The 21,701-nt window shown below is 42.1% G+C and overlaps 2 protein-coding genes across 2 annotated transcripts in view; one reads left to right on the forward strand and one right to left on the reverse strand.

Moving 5' to 3' along the window:
• The window catches only part of LOC100560494 (DAZ-associated protein 1), a 43,685-nt gene extending 36,129 nt beyond the window's left edge, over window positions 1–7,556 (reverse strand). Inside the window, exon 1 of the mRNA XM_062960577.1 lies at window positions 7,291–7,556. Within this exon, the coding sequence (XP_062816647.1) occupies window positions 7,291–7,322 (32 nt within the window). The 5' untranslated portion in view covers window positions 7,323–7,556. The remainder of the gene's footprint in view (window positions 1–7,290) is intronic.
• Window positions 7,557–11,574: 4,018 nt separating this feature from the next.
• Window positions 11,575–20,780, forward strand: gamt (guanidinoacetate N-methyltransferase). The gene is made up of 5 exons (XM_062960575.1): window positions 11,575–11,878; window positions 15,970–16,115; window positions 16,351–16,414; window positions 17,964–18,031; window positions 20,418–20,780. Exons 1-5 carry the CDS (start codon window positions 11,692–11,694, stop codon window positions 20,664–20,666), a joined length of 714 nt encoding a protein of 237 aa, XP_062816645.1. The 5' UTR covers window positions 11,575–11,691; the 3' UTR covers window positions 20,667–20,780.
• Window positions 20,781–21,701: the final 921 nt, after the last annotated feature.

Genomic DNA, 21,701 nt, shown 5'->3' on the forward strand with positions numbered 1-21,701 from the left:
CCAATTTGCTAGTTGCTCTCAAGACTGAAGTATGGAAACTCCCTTGTTCGGAAACCTACACAACAAAGTGGGGAAACAGAACAGACATTCGGGACCCAGGACACAAAAATAATTTCTATTCCCTTACAAAAAGACAAGAGCACTACACTATGATTTCACTCTCCCAAGTCAGTGCACAATATGCCCAATATTTAAACACACTACTTGTTCCAGGAGTAATTTAAACATGCTTGAAAAGTATTCTTCCCTTAGTGGTAAATAAAGATAGTGGTCGCTGTTGTGTGCTTTCAAGTCCTTGCCTTCCTCTGAGGCTGAAAGCGTGTGATGTGCCCCTTGATCAGGTTGTGTAAATGTTATTTATCTATATATATAAAAGGGTAATGAAATTTCGGCCTAGGACAAAACAACAAAACTACACATCCCAGAAACACTAAACTTGGCAGCACAACCCCTCATCCATGCCTCTACGTTCATACAACAAAAAGAAAAACAAAGTCCTAATTAGAGGGAGAGGAAGAATTGTTTTTATCCAATTGTTGCCAGTTAGAAGGCTAAGCTCCGCCAACTTGGTTTCCAGCAACCCACTCAGCCCAGGGGACAGGCAGAGTTAGGCCTCACTTAGGCCTCTTCCACACTGCCTATAAAATACAGATTATCAGATTTGAACTGGATTATATGCCAGTGTAGACCCAAGGCCCTTCCAAACAGCTATACAACCCATTTATAATGGACTTAATGTCAGGGGAAAACCTTTACCCTTTACCTTAACTACTACCAATTCCTCAATACTTTATTTCCCATACCACCATGCTTCGCCACAGCAACGCGTGGCCAGGCACAGCTAGTTGCTATATAATTGTATTGTTTTACCTTGTTTAATAATGTGTTTTTATGCTGCTATGTAATGTATGTGTTGCTTTTATGATTGGAAACCGCCCTGAATCCCATCCGGGAGATAGGACAGTGTGTGTGTGTGTGTATGTGTGTGTATATATATATATATATACATACACACACACACACACACACACACTAGCTGTGCCCGGCCACGCGTTGCTGTGGCGAAGTCTGGTGGTATGGGAAATAAAGTATTGAGGAATTGGTGGTAGTTAAGGTAAAGGGTAAAGGTTTTCTCCTGACATTAAGTCCAGTTGTGTCCGACTGCACACTGAAGTGGATTATATGGCAGTGTGGAGTCAAGATAATCCAGTGCCAAGCAGATAATATAAGATTATAAATGGGTTATATAGCTGTGTGGAAGGGCCTTGAGTCTACACTGCCATATAATCCAGCGCAAATTAGATAATCTGTGGAAGAAGCCTAAGTGAGGCCTAACTGTGCCTGTCCCCTGGGCTGAGTAGGTTGCTAGGAGACCAAGTGGGTGGAGCTTAGCCTTCAAACTGGCAGCAATTAGATAAAAACTATTATTCCTCTCCCTTTATTTTTCTTTTCTTTTTGTTGTATCAACCTAGAGCCGTGAATGATGGGTTGTGTTGTCAAATTTCGAGGTTGGGGGCCCTGTAGTTTTGTTGTTATGTCCGCTGCCCTGATGCCATCACTCTTTTATATATATAGATATATTATGATATTAATATATTTTATTATTATTATATCCCACTTGAGCCCCATTATATATTATTATATATATTATTATATTATATTGCTTTCAAGTCCTTGCCTTCCTCTGAAAGCATGTGATGTGCTCAGGGTCACCGTCCCCTTGATCAGGTTGTGTAGGTGTTATTTATTGCTATACAATTGTATTGTTTTACCTTGTTTAATAATGTGTTACTATGCTGCTATGTAATGTTTGTGTTGTTTTTTATGATTGGAGGCATGGATGAGGGGTTGTGCTGCCAAGTTTAGTGTTTCTGGGATGTGCAGTTTTGTTGTTTTGTCCTAGGCCGAAATTTCATTACCCTTTTATATATATAGATAATATATTGTATATACTTATAATATTGATAATAATATTATAATGTTACACAATATTATACTTATTATATATTAAATGTAATATTACTAATAGTATTACCATATAATGATAGGTAAAGGTAAAGGTTTTCGCTGAAGTTAAGTCCAGTCATGTCTGACTCTGGGGGTTGGTGCTCATCTCCATTTCTAAGCCAAAGAGCCGGCGTTGTCCGTAGACACCTCATGTAGCCGGCATGACTCCATGGAGCGCCATTACCTTCCCACCGGAGCGGTACCTATTGATCTACTCACATTGGCATGTGCTAGGTTGGCAGAAGCTGGAGCTAACAGCGGCCGCTCCCACGGAGTACAATATAGTACAATATAGTAATTTAATGCTTATATTGTGCTATTCTAATAATATGTTGTCGAAGGTTTTCATGGCCGGGATCACAGGGTTGTTGTATATCTTTCGGGCTGTGTGGCCATGTTCCAGAAGTATTCTCTCCTCACGTTTCGCCCACATTTATGGCAGGCATCCTCAGAGGTTGTGAGGTATGGATAAACTAAGTAAGGAAAGGTCCGTGTGTCTTGGAACATATCTATATTCTAATTCTATTCTAATAATATATTGTATGTACATTTGATTTGTAAGCCTTCCGGGGTGAGAAGAGCGGGATATAAATGTAGTAAATAAATAAATAAATAATAATTATTATTATTCCATGGCTGAGCGAGGATTCAAACCTAGCATCCAAATCAACACATCATGCTAGTCTTCTACAACATATGACTATGTTCCTCCACCCTGGCAATGTACAGGAATAGGCAAAAGCTATAAAAGTTCCTACAAGTTGAAGGAAACTTTTTGCTATCAAGCACTTTCAGAGTTTAATCATTTGGGTAAGATGGTTGCCAACCTGCACTACATCTATTACGACAACACTTCACCTGACCATCAGGACCTGTATGTTTAATTGCAGTCAATGTCTCAATACTTGCAAAGTCTTCTTATGGAGAGAAAAAGCAGGGGATAAAAAAAATATAATAACAATAAAGATCAGTATGAAATTTCCCCTTCCCGTAATACATGGAACGCCACATGGCACACACCAACCGCTCATGCAGGAAAAACACTTGCTGGCTGGGTCCCTTTCACATGGACTATATATATAGATATATAATTCCTATGGAAGCAGGGTAGAATCACATTGGCCTTTTCCGCTGCAGCATGACAGTTAGCCCAAGCTCCGCTTGTGGCCTATTAAGAACCCACACAGACCTTATATCCCAGGATCTGATCCCAGGCTTTCTGTTTGTGGCCTACTAAGACTCCTGGGTCTCTTTCACATAGACTATACATACAATGTCTTCCTTAAGACACTATATTCCTATGGATGCAGGCTGGAATCGCACTGGCCCTTTTTGCTGCAGCGTGACACCGTTGGCTTGGGCTCAACTGGTGGCCTACTAAGGGCCCTTCCAGATAATCCCAGGCTTTGTTTGTATCTTACCAAGACTCCTGAGTCCCTTTCACGTGTGTGTGTGTGTATATATACAGTAGAGTCTCGCTTATCCAACGTAAACGGGCCGGCAGAACGTTGGATAAGCAAATATGTTGGATAATAAGGAGAGATTAAGGAAAAGCCTATTAAACATCAAATTAGGTTATGATTTAAAAACTTAAGCACCAAAACATCATGTTATACAACAAAATTGACAGAAAAAGTAGTTCAATACTCAGTAATGCTATGTAGTAATTACTGTATTTATGAATTTAGCACTGAAATTTCACAATATATTGAAAATATTGGCTACAAAAATGCTCCTGGGTCCCTTTCACATGTATGTATGTATGTGTGTGTGTGTGTGTGTGTGTGTGTATATAGACTTCCTGAAGACACTACATGCCTATGGATGCAGGCTGGACTCGCATTGGCTTTTGTAGCCGCAGCAGGACACTGTTGGCCTCCAGATCATCCCAGGATCTGATCCCAGGTTTTGTTTGTGGCCTACCAAGACTCCAGAATCCCTTTCCCATGGACTCTATCTATCTATAATGACTTCCTGAAGACACTACATGCCTATAGATACAGGCTGGGATCGCCTTGGCCTCTTGTAGCCGCAGCAGGACACTGTTGGCCTCCGGATCATCCCAGGATCTGATCCCAGGCTTTGTTTGTGGCCTACCAAGACCTATATAATGACTTCCTGAAGACACTACATGCCTATGGATGCAGGCTGGGCTCGTATTGGCCTTTGTAGCCGCAGCAGGACACTGTTGGCCTCCAGATAATCCCAGGATCTGATCCCAGGCTTTGTTTGTGGCCTACCAAGACTCCTGGGTCCTTTTCACATGAACTCTCTATATATACGTATATAATGACTTCCTGAAGACACTACATGCCTATGGCTGCAGATTGGGCTTGCATTGGCCCTTTTTGCTGCAGCACGACACTGTTGGCTTCCAGAGAATCCCAGGATCTGATCCCAGGTTTTGTTTGAGGCCTACCAAGACTCCTGAATCCCTTTCACAAGACACTACATTCCAATGGATGCTGTCTGGACTCGCACTGGCCCTTTCTGCTGCAGCATGACACAGTTGGCTTCCAGATCATCCCAGGATCTGATCCCAGGTTTTGTTTGTGGCCTACCAAGACTCCAGAATCCCTTCCACATAGACTATATATCTCTCCCTATCTATCTATCTATCTATCTATCTATCTATCTATCTATCTATCTATATATAATGACTTCCTGATGACACTACATGCCTATGGATGCAGGCTGGGCTCACATTGGCTCTTTTTGCTGCAGCAGGACACTGTTGGCTTCCAGATAATCCCAGGATCTGATCGCAGGTTTTGTTTGTGGCCTACCAAGACTCCTGAATCCCTTTCACATGGACTATAATGACTTCCTGAAGACACTACATGCCTCTGGATGCAGGCTGGGCTCGCCTTGGCCTTTGTAGCCGCAGCAGGACACTGTTGGCCTCCAGATCATCCCAGGATCTGATCCCAGGTTTTGTTTGTGGCCTACTAAGACTCCTGAATCCCTTTCACATGAACTATATATATCTATATCTATTTATCTCTCTCTCTATATATATATAATGACTTCCTGAAGACACTACATGCATATAGATGCAGGCTGAAATCGCACTGGGCCTTTTTGCTGCAGCATGACACTGTTGGCTTCCAGATAATCCCAGGATCTGATCCCACGTTTTGTTTGTGGCCTACCAAGACTCCTGAATCCCTTTCACATGGACTATAATGACTTCCTGAGGACACTACATGCCTATGGATGTTGGCTGGAATCGCATTGGCCCTTTCTGCTGCAGCAGGACACTGTTGGCCTCCAGATAATCCCAGGATCTGATCCCAGGTTTTGTTTGTGGCCTACCAAGACTCCAGAATCCCTTTCCCATGGACTATATATATAATGACTTCCTGAAGACACTATATTCCTATGGATGCTTATATACCTGAAGACACTACATGCCTATGGATGCAGGCTGGGCTCGCATTGGCCCTTTCTTCTGCAGCATGACACTGTTGGCCTCCAGATCATCCCAGGATCTGATCCCTGGTTTTGTTTGTTCCTACCAAGACTCCTGAATCCCTTTCACATGGACTATATATATAATGACTTCCTGAAGACACTATATTCCTATGGATGCTTATATACCTGAAGACACTACATGCCTATGGATGCAGGCTGGGCTCGCATTGGCCCTTTCTTCTGCAGCATGACACTGTTGGCCTCCAGATCATCCCAGGATCTGATCCCTGGTTTTGTTTGTTCCTACCAAGACTCCTGAATCCCTTTCACATGGACTTTATATATAGATATAACCACACACACACACACACACATATATATATATAATGACTTCTTGAAGACACAACATGCCTATGGATGCAGGCTGGGCTCGCATTGGCCTTTGTAGCCGCAGCAGAACACTGTTGGCCTCCAGATCATCCCAGGATCTGATTCCAGGTTTTGTTTCTAGCCTATCAAGACTCCCGAATCCCTTTCACATGGACATAATGACTTCCTGAAGACACTACATGCCTATGGATGCAGGCTGGGCTCGCATTGGCCTTTGTAGCCGCAGCAGGACACTGTTGGCCTCCAGATCATCCCAGGATCTGATCCCAGGTTTTGTTTGTGGCCTACCAAGGCTCTAATGACTTCCTGAAGACACTACATGCCTCTGGATGCAGGCTGGACTTGCATTGGGCCTTTGTAGCCGCAGCAGGACACTGTTGGCCTCCAGATCATCCCAGGATCTGATCCCAGGTTTTGTTTGTGGCCTTCCAAGACTCCAGAATCCCTTTCACATGGACTCTATGTATCTATAATGACTTCCTGAAGACACTACATACCTATGGATGCTGGCTGGAATCGCCTTGGCCCTTTTTGCTGCAGCAGGACACTGTTGGCCTCCAGATAATCCCAGGATCTGATCCCAGGTTTTGTTTGTGGCCTACCAAGACTCCAGAATCCCTTTCACATGGACTATAATGACTTCCTGAAGACACTACATGCCTATGGATGCTGGCTGGAATCACATTGGCCCTTTCTGCTGCAGCAGGACACTGTTGGCCTCCAGATCATCCCAGGATCTGATCCCAGGTTTTGTTTGTGGCCTACCAAGGCTCTAATGACTTCCTGAAGACACTACATGCCTATGGATGCTGGCTGGACTCGCATTAGCCCTTTCTGCTGCAGCATGACACTGTTGGCTTCCAGATAATCCCAGGATCTGATCCCAGGTTTTGTTTGTGGCCTACCAAGACTCCAGAATCCCTTTCACATAGACTATATATCTCTCCCTATATATATATCTCTCTATATAATGACTTCCTGAAGACACTACATGCCTATAAATGCAGGCTGGAATCGCATTGGCCTTTGTAGCCGCAGCAGGACACTGTTGGCCTCCAGATCATCCCAGGATCTGATCCCAGGTTTTGTTTGTGGCCTACCAAGGCTCTAATGACTTCCTGAAGACACTACATACCTATGGATGCAGGCTGGAATCGCCTTGGCCCTTTTTGCTGCAGCATGACACTGTTGGCCTCCAGATCATCCCAAGATCTGATCCCAGGTTTTGTGTGTGGCCTACCAAGACTCCTGAATCCCTTTTACATGACTTCCTGAAGACACTCCATGCCTCTGGATGCCGGCTGGGCTCGCCTTGGCCTTTGTAGCCGCAGCAGGACAGGCTTGGCTCGTGTCTCAAGACTCCCCAAGGCCCCTCCATCACAATTCCCTCGTCCACGCGCCGCCCACGTGACCCCCCCTCCCCCTCAGCCCGCCGTTCTCTCCCCTTTTTCGGGCCTTCTCTCCCCGTCCAGGCCTCACCCGATCTCGTCGGCGCCCCCGACGCTGTTCATGCTGGCGGCCCCGACCTGGGGCCCCTCCTCCGCTGGCGGGGAGGCAACAACGGTTTCCCTCAGGCGACGCTCCTTCCCGCCGCCCTTCTTTTTACCTCACAGAAGAGAACCCCGGCGACGAAGGGGGGGGGGGGGGAGAGAAAGCCGCGGCGCGCATGCGCAACGCCGCACGCCTCGCTTCCCCAATGCTATCTCGCCTCCTCAGGCACCAACTGCCGCTGCCGGAGTGCGCCTGCGCGAGACCGTTCGCCCCGCCTCCTCCTCCTCTCTCGACTCCGCCCCCTCTTTCCGTTCTCTCTTCTCATTGGCTCATCCCGCCTACGGGGTTTGCGTCGCTCTAAGGAAGGGGCGAGGAAAGCAATTTGTGTGGGAAGGGCGCCAGTGCGCATGCTCCAAGCAAGGAACGCTTCAAGGAGAGGACAACCGGAAGTGCGTCAGCATCAGCGTGGCGGGCGCTCATGGGAAATGTAGTCTTTGCGAACTCAGTGTTTATACTCATTCCTGCAGGGTTCTTGACATGAGGAGGGGGGTTGCATTACAAAACGGGGCCTTTTGCTATGTCAGGCCTATATTTAGGCCTTCCCTTCATATCCTTTCCCTACGTCTGGAGGTGAGTGAACTACAACTCCCATCATCCTGGTTCAACTACAACTCCCATCATCCTGTTTCAATTTCCCCCAGACCCCACCAGTTTATAAAGCTGATCCTGATGAGTCTGTGTGCTAAATTTGATCCAGATCTGTTATTGGTGGGAGTCACAGTGCTCTCTGGATGTGAGTGAACTACAACTCCCATCATCCTTGTTCAATTTTCCCCAGACCCCACCAGTTTATAAAGCTGATCCTGATGAGTATGTGTGCCAGGTTTGGTCCAGATCTGTTATTGGTTGGAGTCACAGTGCTCTCTGGATGTGGCTGAACTACAACTCCCATCATCCTGGTTCAACTACAACTCCGATCACCCTGGTTCAATTTTCCCCAGACCCCACCAGTTTATACAGTTGGTCATGATGAATCTGTGTGCCAAGTTTGGTCCAGATCTGTTACTGATGGGAGTCACAGTACTCTCTGGATATGAGTGAACTACAACTCCCATCATCCTGGTTCAATTTTCCCCAGATTCCCACCAGTTTATAAAGATGATCATGAGGAGTCTATGTGCCAAATTTGATCCAGATCTGTTATTGATAAGAGTCACAATACTCTCTGGAAGTGAGTGAACTACAACTCCCATCATCCTGGTTCAACTACAACTCCCATCATCCTGGTTCAATTTCCCCCAGACCCCACCAGTTTATAAAGCTGGTCCTGATGAGTCTGTGTGCCAAATTTGATCCAGATCTGTTATCAATGAGAGTCACAGTACTCTCTGGATGTGAGTGAACTACAACTCCCATCATCTTGGTTCAATTACAACTCCCATCATCCTGGTTCAATTTCCCCCAGACCCCACCAATTTATAAAGTTGATCCTGATGAGTCTGTGTGCCAAGTTTGGTCCAGATCTGTTACTGGTGGGAGTCACAGTACTCTCTGGATGTGGGTGAACTACAACTCCCATAATCCTAGTTCAATTTCCCCCAGACTCCACCAATTTATAAAGCTGATCATGATGAGTCTGTATGCCAAATTTGATCCAGATCTGTTATTGGTGGGAGTCACAGTACTCTCTGGATGTGAGTGAACTACAACTCCCATCATCCTGGTTCAACTACAACTCCCATCATCCTGGTTCAATTTCCCCCAGACTCCACCAATTTATAAAGTTGATCCTGATGAGTCTGTGTGCCAAATTTGATCCAGATCTCTTACTGGTGGGAGTCACAGTGCTCTCTGGATGTGAGTGAACTACAACTCCCATCATCCTGGTTCAACTACAACTCCCATCATCCTGGTTCAATTTCCCCCAGACCCCACCAGTTTATAAAGCTGGTCCTGATGAGTCTGTGTGCCAAATTTGATCCAGATCTGTTATCAATGAGAGTCACAGTACTCTCTGGATGTGAGTGAACTACAACTCCCATCATCCTGGTTCAATTTCCCCCAGGGGTTGGACTGGATGGCCCATGAGGTCTCTTCCAACTCTACTATTCTATGATTCTATGACTCCCACCAATTTATAAAGTTGAGGCATATGTTCCAATGAATCCTTTGGGCCACATAGTTGTGCCTCTGTTTGTAGTCTGTTTGTGCGATTTTCTTACAGCAGCTGAGGATATGATCCATGGTTTCGTCGGTTTCCTTGCACAGTCTGCACTTTGGGTCATCAGCTGATTTTTCGATCTTGGCCTGAATGGCCTTTGTCCTGATGTCTTGCTCCTGGGCTGCAAGGATCAGGCCTTCTGTCTCCTTCTTCAGGGTCCCATTCATGAGCCAGAGCCAGATCTTCTCCTTATCAGCTTTTCCTTCAATTTTTTCAAGGAACTTTCCATGCAATGCTTTGTTGTGCCAGCTGTCAGCTGTAGTTTGTAGTGCGGTTTTCTTGTACTGATTTTTTGTCTGCTGTGCTTTGAGGAGTTTCTGATTTTTGACTTCAATTACATATTCTGTCAGGGCATGTTCTTCTTCTTCTTCTTCTTCTTCTTCTTCTTCTTCTTCTTATTATTATTATATTAAGTTGGCCAGCTGAAACATTCACACCTGCCTCAAACAGACAAGAGTTCTTTCTCCCGCCCTGGACCTTCCGCAGTCTAGTTGCCAAGAGACCTCACAACCTTGGAAGATGCCAGCCATAGATATGGGCGAAAAGTCAGGAGAAACTTTTTGTCAAGGAACTTTCCATGCAATGTTTGGTTGTGCCAGCTGTCCGCTCTAGTTTGTAGTGCGATTTTCTTGTACTGGTATTATTATTATTATATTGACACAGGAGACAAGTGCCTCAAACAGACAAGAGTTCTTTCTCTCACCCTGGATCTTCCACCTCTGAGGGTGCCTGCCATAGATGTGGGCGAAAAGTCAGGAGAAACTTTTTGTCAAGGAACTTTCCATGCAATGTTTTGTTGTGCCAGCTGTCAGCTCTACTTTGTAGTGTGGTTTTCTTGTACTGGTATTATTATTATTATTATTATTATTATTATTATTATTATTATATTGACACAGGAAACAAGTGCCTCAAACAGAGAAGAGTTCTTTCTCTCACCCTGGATCTTCCACCTCTGAGGGTGCCTGCCATAGATGTGGGCGAAAAGTCAGGAGAAACTTTTTGTCAAGGAACTTTCCATGCAATGTTTTGTTGTGCCAGCTGTCAGCTCTACTTTGTAGTGTGGTTTTCTTGTACTGGTATTATTATTATTATTATTATTATTATTATTATTATTATTATATTGACACAGGAAACAAGTGCCTCAAACAGAGAAGAGTTCTTTCTCTCACCCTGGATCTTCCACCTCTGAGGGTGCCTGCCATAGATGTGGGCGAAACGTCAGGAGAAACTTTTTGTCAAGGAACCTTCCATGCAATGTTTGGTTGTGCCAGCTGTCCGCTCTAGTTTGTAGTGCGGTTTTCTTGTACTGGTATTATTATTATTATATTGACACAGGAGACAAGTGCCTCAAACAGACAAGAGTTCTTTCTCTCACCCTGGATCTTCCACCTCTGAGGGTGCCTGACATAGATGTGGGCAAAATGTCAGGAGAAACTTTTTGTCAAGGAACTTTCCATGCAATGTTTGGTTGTGCCAGCTGTCCGCTCTAGTTTGTAGTGCGGTTTTCTTGTACTGGTATTATTATTATTATTATTATTATTATTATTATTATTATTATTATTATTATTATTATTATATTGATACAGGAGACAAGTGCCTCGAAACAGAGAAGAGTTCTTTCTCTCACCCTGGATCTTCCACCTCTGAGGGTGCCTGCCATAGATGTGGGCGAAACGTCAGGAGAAACTTTTTGTCAAGGAACTTTCCATGCAATGTTTTGTTGTGCCAGCTGTCAGCTCTAGTTTGTAGTGCGGTTTTCTTGTACTGGTATTATTATTATTATTATATTGACACAGGAGACAAGTGCCTCAAACAGACAAGAGTTCTTTCTCCCACCCTGGATCTTCCACCTCTGAGGGTGCCCGACATAAATGTGGGCAAAACATCAGGAGAGAGTGCTTCTGGAACATGGCGAAACTCACAGCAGCCTCGTAATTAATTTGTTTCTCCAGCAGGTGTCTCCAGTGCTGGATCCGGACTTGGCGAGCCCCTTTCTCAAGTGCAGACTCAGCTGTTTTGTGCAAACCCTCACCCCCCTTGGAATGCCCCTTGTGTCTATTTAAATCCCACTCGGAGGCCCAGCGCTTCTTCTTTCCTGGCAGCCCTCCACGTCTCACAGCTTTCCCTTCTCTCTCCCCTCGTTCATATCTTTCTTTCAAACTCCAGGCATGGCTTCCACCGCTGGACTCGCCGCTCCGATCTTCCGGGAAGGAGAGGACTGCAAGGCTTCGTGGAAAGCGGCCGGCGCCGGCTACGATGCCACGGACACCCACTTGGAGATCCTGGGGAAGCCGGTCATGGAGCGCTGGGAGACCCCTTACATGCACTCCCTGGCCACGGTGGCCGCTTCGAAAGGTACGGCCGGCCCACTCGGCTCCACTTTTAGGGCCACTTGCACCTGTCCGGGCCTTGGAGAGCCATGGCAAACAAAGACTGTGTTTTGTCAAGTCCCCTTTTCCTCAGTCTAGCGAGAAGATATTGAGCAGCATTAGGACGGTCACAAAAAGCTCGGCTGTGGGGACACATTCAGTGGGCCCCGAATGCTAACAACACTACGTGACACTATGTGACGGCTTTCATGGGTTGCTGTGAGATTTCCAGACTGTATGGAACATGGCCATACAGCCTGGAAAACTCACAGCAACCCAAATGTCATTAGATTTGCTAAGCATACGATAGAATTGTCTTCCGTCGAAACTCTGTGATATGTAAAGGTTTAAATATATTGTATATACATATAATATTAATTAATCTATATATATAAAAGAGTGATGGCATCACGGCGACCCACAAAACAACAAAACTACAGGCCCCCCAACCTCCAAATTTGACGACACAACCCATCATCCATGGCTCTAGGTTGATACAACAAAAAGAAAAGAAAAATAAAGTCCTAATTAGAGAGAGAGGAATAATTGCTTTTATCCAATTGCTGCCAGTTAGAAGGCTAAGCTCCTCCAACTTGGTCTCCTAGCAACCCAATAAAAATAATAAAAAACACTAAAAAATAATTAAAAACGCTAAAAAATTAATACAATGAAATACTATAATAACAGAAAATAACTAAAAATAATACAAGAAAATAATAAAATATAATAAATAAAAAGATAACTTACAATAAAATTAATTTAAAAATACAAATAACGTCAAATAAAAATTACACAACAATTTTTAACCAATACCCCCACCACTTTGCCACAGCAACGCGTGGCCGGGCACAGCTAGTATCTATATATATAAAAGAGTGATGGCATCACGGCGACCCACAAAACATGGCCATACAGCCTGGAAAACTCACAGCAACCCAAATGCCATTAGATTTGCTAAACACACGATAGAATTGTCTTCCGTCGAAACTGTGATAGGTAAAGGTTTAAATATATTGTATATATATATAATATTATTATAATGTTATACAACATAATAATAATAGTAATACACTATTATAATTGTATATTAGATACTACATGTAATATTACTAATAATATTGCAATATAGTGGTATAGTACAGTATAGTAATATGTAATGCTTCTATTGTGCTGTGAGTAGAGTCTCACTTATCCAACATAAACGGGCCGGCAGAAGCTTGGATAAGCAAATATCTTGGATAATAAGGAGGAATTAAGGAAAAGCCTATTAAACATCAAAATAGGTTATGGTTTTACAAATTAAGCACCAAAACATCATGTTCTACAACAAATTTGACAGAAAAAGTAGTTCATGACAGATTAATGCTATGTAGTAACAGCTCTTGTTTGTAGTGCGGTTTTCTTGTACTGATTCTGCTCTAGTTTGTAGTGCAGTTTTCTTGTACTGGTTTTTTGTCTGCTGTGCTTTGAGGAGTTTCTGAGTTTTGACTTCAATCAAAGCAGGTTCTTCCCTTTGCTTTCCATATTCTGCCAGGGCATGTTCTTCTTCTTTGACTGCTTGTTTTACTTGCAAGAGTCCTCTGCCCCCTGATCTTCTAGGTAGATATAGCCTGTCAACATCACTGCGAGGGTGCAGGGAATGATGAATGGTCATGAGTTTTCTTGTTTTTCTGTCCAAATTGTCCAGTTCCGCCTGTGTCCAGTTTATGATGCCAGCGGTATATCTTATGACAGGTATGGCCCAGGTGTTTATGGCCTTGATGGTGTTGCCTCCATTGAGCTTGCTTTTGAGAATTTTTCTGACCCTGTGTGTGTATTCTTTGCTGACCACAGTCTTCACATGTTCATGCGTGATGTTGTCCAGCTGTATTATGCCCAGATATTTATAGGCCTCTGGCTGGTGACACTTTATTGTTTGGACATTAGGCATATTTATGCCCTCACTTTCCATGATTTTTCCCTTCTTCAATGCCACTGTCGAACATTTGCCCAAACCAAACTCCATGCTGTTTTCAGTGCTAAAAATTCGGACAGTGTTGGTCAGAGACTGGATTTCAGTTTCCGTTTTCCCATACAGCTTCAGGTCATCCATGTACATCAGATGCTAAATTTTGTGATATTTCTTAGATGTTTGATAGCCAAGATTTGTTTTTTGTAAGATTGTTGACAGAGGGATCATGGCAATAATGAAAAGCAGAGGGGACAATGAGTCTCCCTGGAAAATTCCTCTTCTGATGTTGACAAGTCCATAGCTTTCATTTCCAACAAACAGTTCAGTTTCCCAGTGCGCCATCATGTTTTCAATGAAGGTGCCAACGTTTTTACTAATCCCGATGGCGTCCAGGCACTTGATGATCCAGCTGTGTGGGAGTGAGTCAAAGGCCTTTTTGTAGTCAATCCACGTCATGTGAAGATTAGCTTTTCGGCTCTTACAGTTCTCCAGAATTATTATTATTATTATTATTATTATTATTATTATTATTATTATTATTATTATTATTATTATTATTATTATATTATGGCACAGCAAACAAGATAGATATGCTGGATTTCGTATCACAAAATCACAAGTCGAACACTTCCCAAGTGTCTAGGACTGTGTGATGTATTTTCGGATGATGCGTGCAGATCCCAGCAGGGTGGCCTTTTGCAGTTGGCAGATCGTAATTTTGTCAATGTCTATTGTTTCCAAATGCCGTTTCCAAATGCCTTTGAAGTTCAGTCTTGAGGTCCTGAGAGCGGCTGAGTTTTTCCTGTTGTTTTTCGTCAATGCGACTGTCACCTGGGATGGCGACATCAATGATCCAAACCTTTTTCTTTTCCACAACTGTGATGTCTGGTGTGTTGTGTTCCAGAACTTTGTCAGTCTGGATTCGGAAGTCCCACAGTATCTTTGCGTGCTCATTTTCCAATACTTTTGTGAGGTTTGTGATCCCACCAGTTCTTTTCTGCTGGGAGGTGGGACTTGAGGCATAAGTTCCAATGAATCCTTTGGGCCACATAGTTGTGCCTCTGTTTGTAGTCTGTCTGTGCAATTTTCTTACAGCAGCTGAGGATATGATCAATGGTTTCATCGGCTTCCTTGCACAGTCTGCATTTTGGGTCATTAGCTGATTTTTCGATCTTGGCCTGAATGGCCTTTGTCCTGATGTCTTGCTCCTGGGCTGCAAGGATCAGGTCTTCTGTCTCCTTCTTCAGGGTCCCATTCGTGAGCCAGAGCCAGGTCTTCTATTATTATTATTATTAATTGCATTTGTCCTGATGTCTTGCTCCTGGGCTGCAAGGATCAGGCCTTCTGTCTCCTTCTTCAGGGTCCCATTCGTGAGCCAGAGCCAGGTCTTCTATTATTATTATTATTAATTGCATTTGTCCTGATGTCTTGCTCCTGGGCTGCAAGGATCAGGCCTTCTGTCTCCTTCTTCAGGGTCCCATTCGTGAGCCAGAGCCAGGTCTTCTATTATTATTATTATTAATTGCATTTGTCCTGATGTCTTGCTCCTGGGCTGCAAGGATCAGGCCTTCTGTCTCCTTCTTCAGGGTCCCATTCGTGAGCCAGAGCCAGGTCTTCTATTATTATTATTATTAATTGCATTTGTCCTGATGTCTTGCTCCTGGGCTGCAAGGATCAGGCCTTCTGTCTCCTTCTTCAGGGTCCCATTCGTGAGCCAGAGCCAGGTCTTCTATTATTATTATTATTAATTGCATTTGTTCTGATGTCTTGCTCCTGGGCTGCAAGGATCAGGCCTTCTGTCTCCTTCTTCAGGGTCCCATTCGTGAGCCAGAGCCAGGTCTTCTATTATTATTATTATTAATTGCATTTGTTCTGATGTCTTGCTCCTGGGCTGCAAGGACCAGGCCTTCTGTCTCCTTCTTCAGGGTCCCATTCGTGAGCCAGAGCCAGGTCTTCTCTTTATCAGCTTTTCCTTCAGTTTTGTCAAGGAACTTCCCATGCAATGTTTTGTTGTGCCAGCTGTCAGCTCTAGTTTGTAGTGCGGTTTTCTTGTACGGGTTTTTTGTCTGCTGTGCTTTTATTATTTCCTATTATGATTATGATTATGATTATTAATGTTTTCCTAGGCGGCCGGGTCTTGGAGGTGGGCTTCGGCATGGCCATCGCCGCCACCAAAATCGAGACGTTTGATATCGAGGAGCACTGGATCATCGAGTGCAACGAAGGGGTCTTTCAGCGGCTCCAGGAATGGGCCAAAACCCAGCCTCACAAGGTACGAGCCCCATAGACTTCAACACCTCCCCTCTTGTCCAATCTGTAGTCCATGGACCACCATGAACCTTCGGTCAGTATCTTGACATTGTTTTTAACAGAAGGTTTTGGGAAGCAAAGTGTGTTGTTGTTCTTGTTGGGTAACCCGCTCAGGTTAATTTGCAACCCGCTCCTCTGCGTTGCCGAGTAAGGGTCAGTGCCTGGTCACTCATTGATTCCCTCTTTGCCTCTCAAAGGTCGTCCTGCTGAAAGGGTTGTGGGAAGACGTTGTCCCGACTTTGCCCTCCGAACACTTTGATGGTAAGGAGACCGCCGGGTTTGCGTGTTGTCGGAAACACGTTGCTATCGATGTGGCAGCAAAGCCCACCACGTTATGGTTTCTCATCTTTTATGACTACATGTATTATTTTCCTGTATTATTATTATTATTATTACATGTACAGTAGAGTCTCATTTATCCAACATAAACGGGCCGGCAGAACGTTGGATAAGTGAATATGTTGGATAATAAGGAGGGATTAAGAAAAAGCCTATTACACATCAAATTAGGTTATGATTTTACAAATTAAACACCAAAACATCATGTTTAACAACAAATTTGACAGAAAAAGTAGTTCAATACGCAGTAATGCTATGTAGTAATTACTGTATTTACGAATTTAGCACCAAAATATCATGATGGATTGAAAACATTGACTACAAAAATGCGTTGGATAATCCAGAACGTTGGATAAGCGAGTGTTGGATAAGTGAGACTCTACTGTAGTTCAATACGCAGTAATGCTATGTAGTAATTACTGTATTTACGAATTTAGCACCAAAATATCACGATGGATTGAAAACATTGACTACAAAAATGCGTTGGATAATCCAGAACGTTGGATAAGCGAGTGTTGGATAAGTGAGACTCTACTGTAGTTCAATACGCAGTAATGCTATGTAGTAATTACTGTATTTACGAATTTAGCACCAAAATATCACGATGGATTGAAAACATTGACTACAAAAATGTGTTGGATAATCCAGAACGTTGGATAAGCGAGTGTTGGATAAGTGAGACTCTACTGTAGTTCAATACGCAGTAATGCTATGTAGTAATTACTGTATTTACGAATTTAGCACCAAAATATCACGATGTATTGAAAACATTGACTACAAAAATGCGTTGGATAATCCAGAACGTTGGATAAGCGAGTGTTGGATAAGTGAGACTCTACTGTATTATTATTACATGTATTACAGACATAAGTCCAGTCATGTCTGACTCTGGGGGTTGGTGCTCATCTCCATTTCTAAGCCAAAGAGCCGGCGTTGTCCATAGACACCTCCAAGGTCATGTGGCCACTGGCATGACTACATGGAGCGCTGTTACCTTCCCGCCGGAGCAGTACCTATTGATCTACTCACATTGATATGTTTTCGAACTGCTAGGTTGGCAGAAGCTGGAGCTAACAGCAGGCGCTCACTCCGCTCCCGAGATTTGAACCTGGGACCTTTCGGTCTGCAAGTTCAGCATCTCAGTACTTTAACACACTTCGCCACCGGAGCTCTATTATTATTCTATTATTATGAAAAGGAGACATAAGCACATTTACATTGAAGATGAGAATAATTATTTAATCAGAGTTGGACAGTTTTATCTTAAATTTGAGCTCACAAACATTTAACCTACTGATGCTTCAATTAATGTAATTTTATTGGTATCAGTTTTTATTTCTGAAATGTACCACTCTCAGCTTATACTGGAGTCAATGTTTTCCCAGTTTTTTTGTGGTAAAATTAAGTGCCTCGTCTTATATTCGGGTCGGCTTATACTCGAGTATATACGGTATTTTCTTACCCACTACAGGAATCCTTTACGACACGTACCCGCTTTCGGCAGAGACCTGGCACAGTCACCAGTTTGGCTTCATCAAGGTAAGAGGCCAACCGCCTTCTGCCAGGCAGGAATACACCATCTGATCCCTCCCGACAGATGTCCATCTAGCCTCAGTATATAATACTAATAATAATATAATAATTGTATATTTTACATTACATGTAATATTACTAATAATATTGCAGTATAGTGGTATAGTATAATATAGTAATATATAACACTAATATTGTGCTATGCTAGTAATATAATATATTGTATGTACATATAATATTGATAATATTATAATGTAATACAATATAATAATAATAATACAGTATTATAATTGTATATTATATATTACATGTAATATTACTAATAATATTGCAGTATAGTGGTATAGTATAATATAGTAATATATAACACTAATATTGTGCTATGCTAGTAATATAATATATTGTATGTACATATAATATTGATAATATTATAATGTAATACAATATAATAATAATAATACAGTATTATAATTGTATATTATATATTACATGTAATATTACTAATAATATTGCAGTATAGTGGTATAGTATAATATAGTAATATATAACACTAATATTGTGCTATGCTAGTAATATAATATATTGTATGTACATATAATATTGATAATATTATAATGTAATACAATATAATAATAATACAGTATTATAATTGTACATTATATATTACATGTAATATTACTAATAATATTGCAGTATAGTGGTATAGTATAATATAGTAATATATAATACTAATATTGTGCTATGCTATAATACAATATAATAATTGTATATTTTATATTACATGTAATATTACTAATAATATCGCAGTATAGTGGTATAATATAATATAGTAATATATAATACTAATATTGTGCTATGCTAGTAATATAATATATTGTATGTACATATAATATTGATCATAATATTGTAATACAATACAATAGTAATTATGCAATATAATAATATATTATATGTAATATTACTAATAATATTGCAATATAGTGGCATAGTACAATATAGTAATATGCAATACTAATATTGTGCTATGCTAATAATATAATATATTGTATGTACATGTAATATTGATCATAATAGTATATACAATATAATACTAATTATACAATATAATAATATATTATATGTTATATTACTAATAATACTGCAATATAGTGGCATAGTACAATATAGTAATATGCAATACTAATATTGTGCTATGCTAAAAATATAATATATTGTATGTACATGTAATATTGATCATAATAGTATATACAATATAATACTAATTATACAATATAATAATATATTATGTTATATTACTAATAATACTGCAATATAGTGGCATAGTACAATATAGTAATATGCAATACTAATATTGTGCTATGCTAAAAATATAATATATTGTATGTACATATAATATTGATCATAATATTGTAATACAATACAATAGTAATTATGCAATATAATAATATATTATATGTAATATTACTAATAGTATTGCAATATAGTGGCATAGTACAATATAGTAATATGCAATACTAATATTGTGCTATGCTAATAATATAATATATTGTATGTTCATATAATATTGATCATAATAGTGTAATACATTGTAATACTAATATATTATATTACATGTAATAGTACTAATAATATTGCAGTATAGTGGTATAGTACAATATAATAATATGCAATACTAATATTGTGCTATGCTAATAATATAATATATTGTATGTACATATATTGATCATAATAATGTAATACATTATAATACTAATATATTACATGTAATAGTACTAATAATATTGCAGTATAGTACAATATAGTAATATATAATACTAATATTGTGCTATGTTAGTAATATAATCTATTGTATGTACATATAAGCCGCTCTGAGTCCCCTTCGGGGTGAGAAAGGCGGGATATCAATGCCGTAAATAAATAAATAGCAGGGCTATATGGTCGGCAAGAAGACACCATCCGATCCCTCCTGACAGATGACCATCCAGCTTCATAGACATTAGCAGGGCTATAAGGTCATAAACTAGAGTTGGAGCAGATCGCAAAGGCCAACCAGTCCAACTCCTAGACCTCAAAGGCCAACCAGTTGAACCCCCTTCTCCCTGGTAGGAAGACACCATCCGATCCCTCCCAACAGATGGCCATCAGTTTCATAAACATTAGCAGGACTATAAGGTCATAAACTAGAGTTGGAGCAGATCGCAAAGGCCATTGAGTCTATTCTGCCAGGCAGGAGGACACCATCTGATCCTTCCCGATGGATGGCCATCCATCCTTTGCTTCGAAGCCTCCAAAGAAGGACATCTCACTAGACTCCCAGGCTGCATATTCCATTGAAGATATTTGCCATGTTGTCCCAAGTTCTGCAACCTTTCTTTCTTTCCGTTCTGCGCAGGGCCATGCCCATCGGCTGCTGAAACCCGGCGGGGTGCTCACCTACTGCAACCTGACCTCCTGGGGCGAGCTCCTCAAGACAAAATACGGCGACATCGAGAAGATGTTTCAGGAGACCCAAGTGCCGCACTTGGTGGAGGCCGGATTCCAGAAGGAGAAGATTTCCACCAGCGTCTTGGACCTCGTCCCTCCGTCCGACTGCCGGTACTACGCCTTCCCCCAGATGATCACCCCCAGAATCATCAAGTAAGACCGAGGGAGGAGACCCAAGAAGCACCCATCGTTGTTGACGTGCTGGATCAGAGTCCCTTTGCAACATGTGAGCCACTCTTTTCAATAAGAAAACTTGTATTTCCACACTTTCCCCCCCCGTCTTCTTGTCTCTTTTCTCTCATCGCCCAGAAGTTTCCAAACATATAAATATGAGAAGGCCTCAGCTTCGCTGTCACAGAGCCTCCTCTCACACCAAACTGTATGAGAAGGCCTCAGCGTGATAAAGGCCTCAATATGAGAAGGTCTCAGGGTGTAAGCTTCGTTGTCACAGAGCCTCTTCTCACACCAAACTGTATGAGGAGGCCTCTGTGTGAGAGAGGCCTGAGTGTGTAAGCTTTGCTGTCACAGAGCCTTCTCTCACACCAAACTGTATGAGAAGGCCTCTGTGTGAGAGAGGCCTCAATATGAGAAGGTCTCAGTGTGTGAGCTTCACTGTCACAGAGCCTCCTCTCACACCAAACTGTATGAGGAGGCCTCTGTGTGAGAGAGGCCTCAGTGTGTAAGCTTTGCTGTCACAGAGCCTCCTCTCACACCAAACTGTATGAGAAGGCCTCTGTGTGAGAGAGGCCTCAATATGAGAAGGTCTCAGTGTGTGAGCTTCACTGTCACAGAGCCTCCTCTCACACCAAACTGTATGAGAAGGCCTCTGTGTGAGAGAGGCCTCAATGTGAGGTCTCGGTATGTGAGCTTCGCTGTCACAGAGCCTCCTCTAACACCAAACTGTATGTGAAGGCCTCAGCGTGAGAGAAGCCTCAATATGAGGTCTCAGTGTGTGAGCTTTGCTGTCACAGAGCCTCCTCTCACACCAAACTGTGTGAGAAGGCCTCAGCGTGAGAAAGGCCTCAGTGTGACAAGCTTCGGTTAGAGAAGCCCTAGGTTGAAGGTCTTATGTTGTATGTTATACGTGTGCCCTGGAGTGCCTTCTAAGCCGCTTTGAGTCTCTTCAAGGAGATGGTTGCAGGATATAAACAAAGTTTGTTATTATTTATTATCATGTGTGAGCTTTTTTCTC

This window comes from Anolis carolinensis, unplaced genomic scaffold, assembly GCF_035594765.1.
Source record: "Anolis carolinensis isolate JA03-04 unplaced genomic scaffold, rAnoCar3.1.pri scaffold_7, whole genome shotgun sequence".
Taxonomy (NCBI): Eukaryota; Metazoa; Chordata; class Lepidosauria; order Squamata; family Dactyloidae; genus Anolis; species Anolis carolinensis.

Bases quoted from the DNA above. Each gene is read 5' to 3' on its own strand.
- gamt (XM_062960575.1), top strand. From the start codon at position 11,692: ATGGCTTCCACCGCTGGACTCGCCGCTCCGATCTTCCGGGAAGGAGAG. The intron at 16,116-16,350 runs GTACGAGCCCCA...TGCCTCTCAAAG, and splicing joins CCAAAACCCAGCCTCACAAG to GTCGTCCTGCTGAAAGGGTT. The intron at 16,415-17,963 runs GTAAGGAGACCG...TACCCACTACAG, and splicing joins GCCCTCCGAACACTTTGATG to GAATCCTTTACGACACGTAC.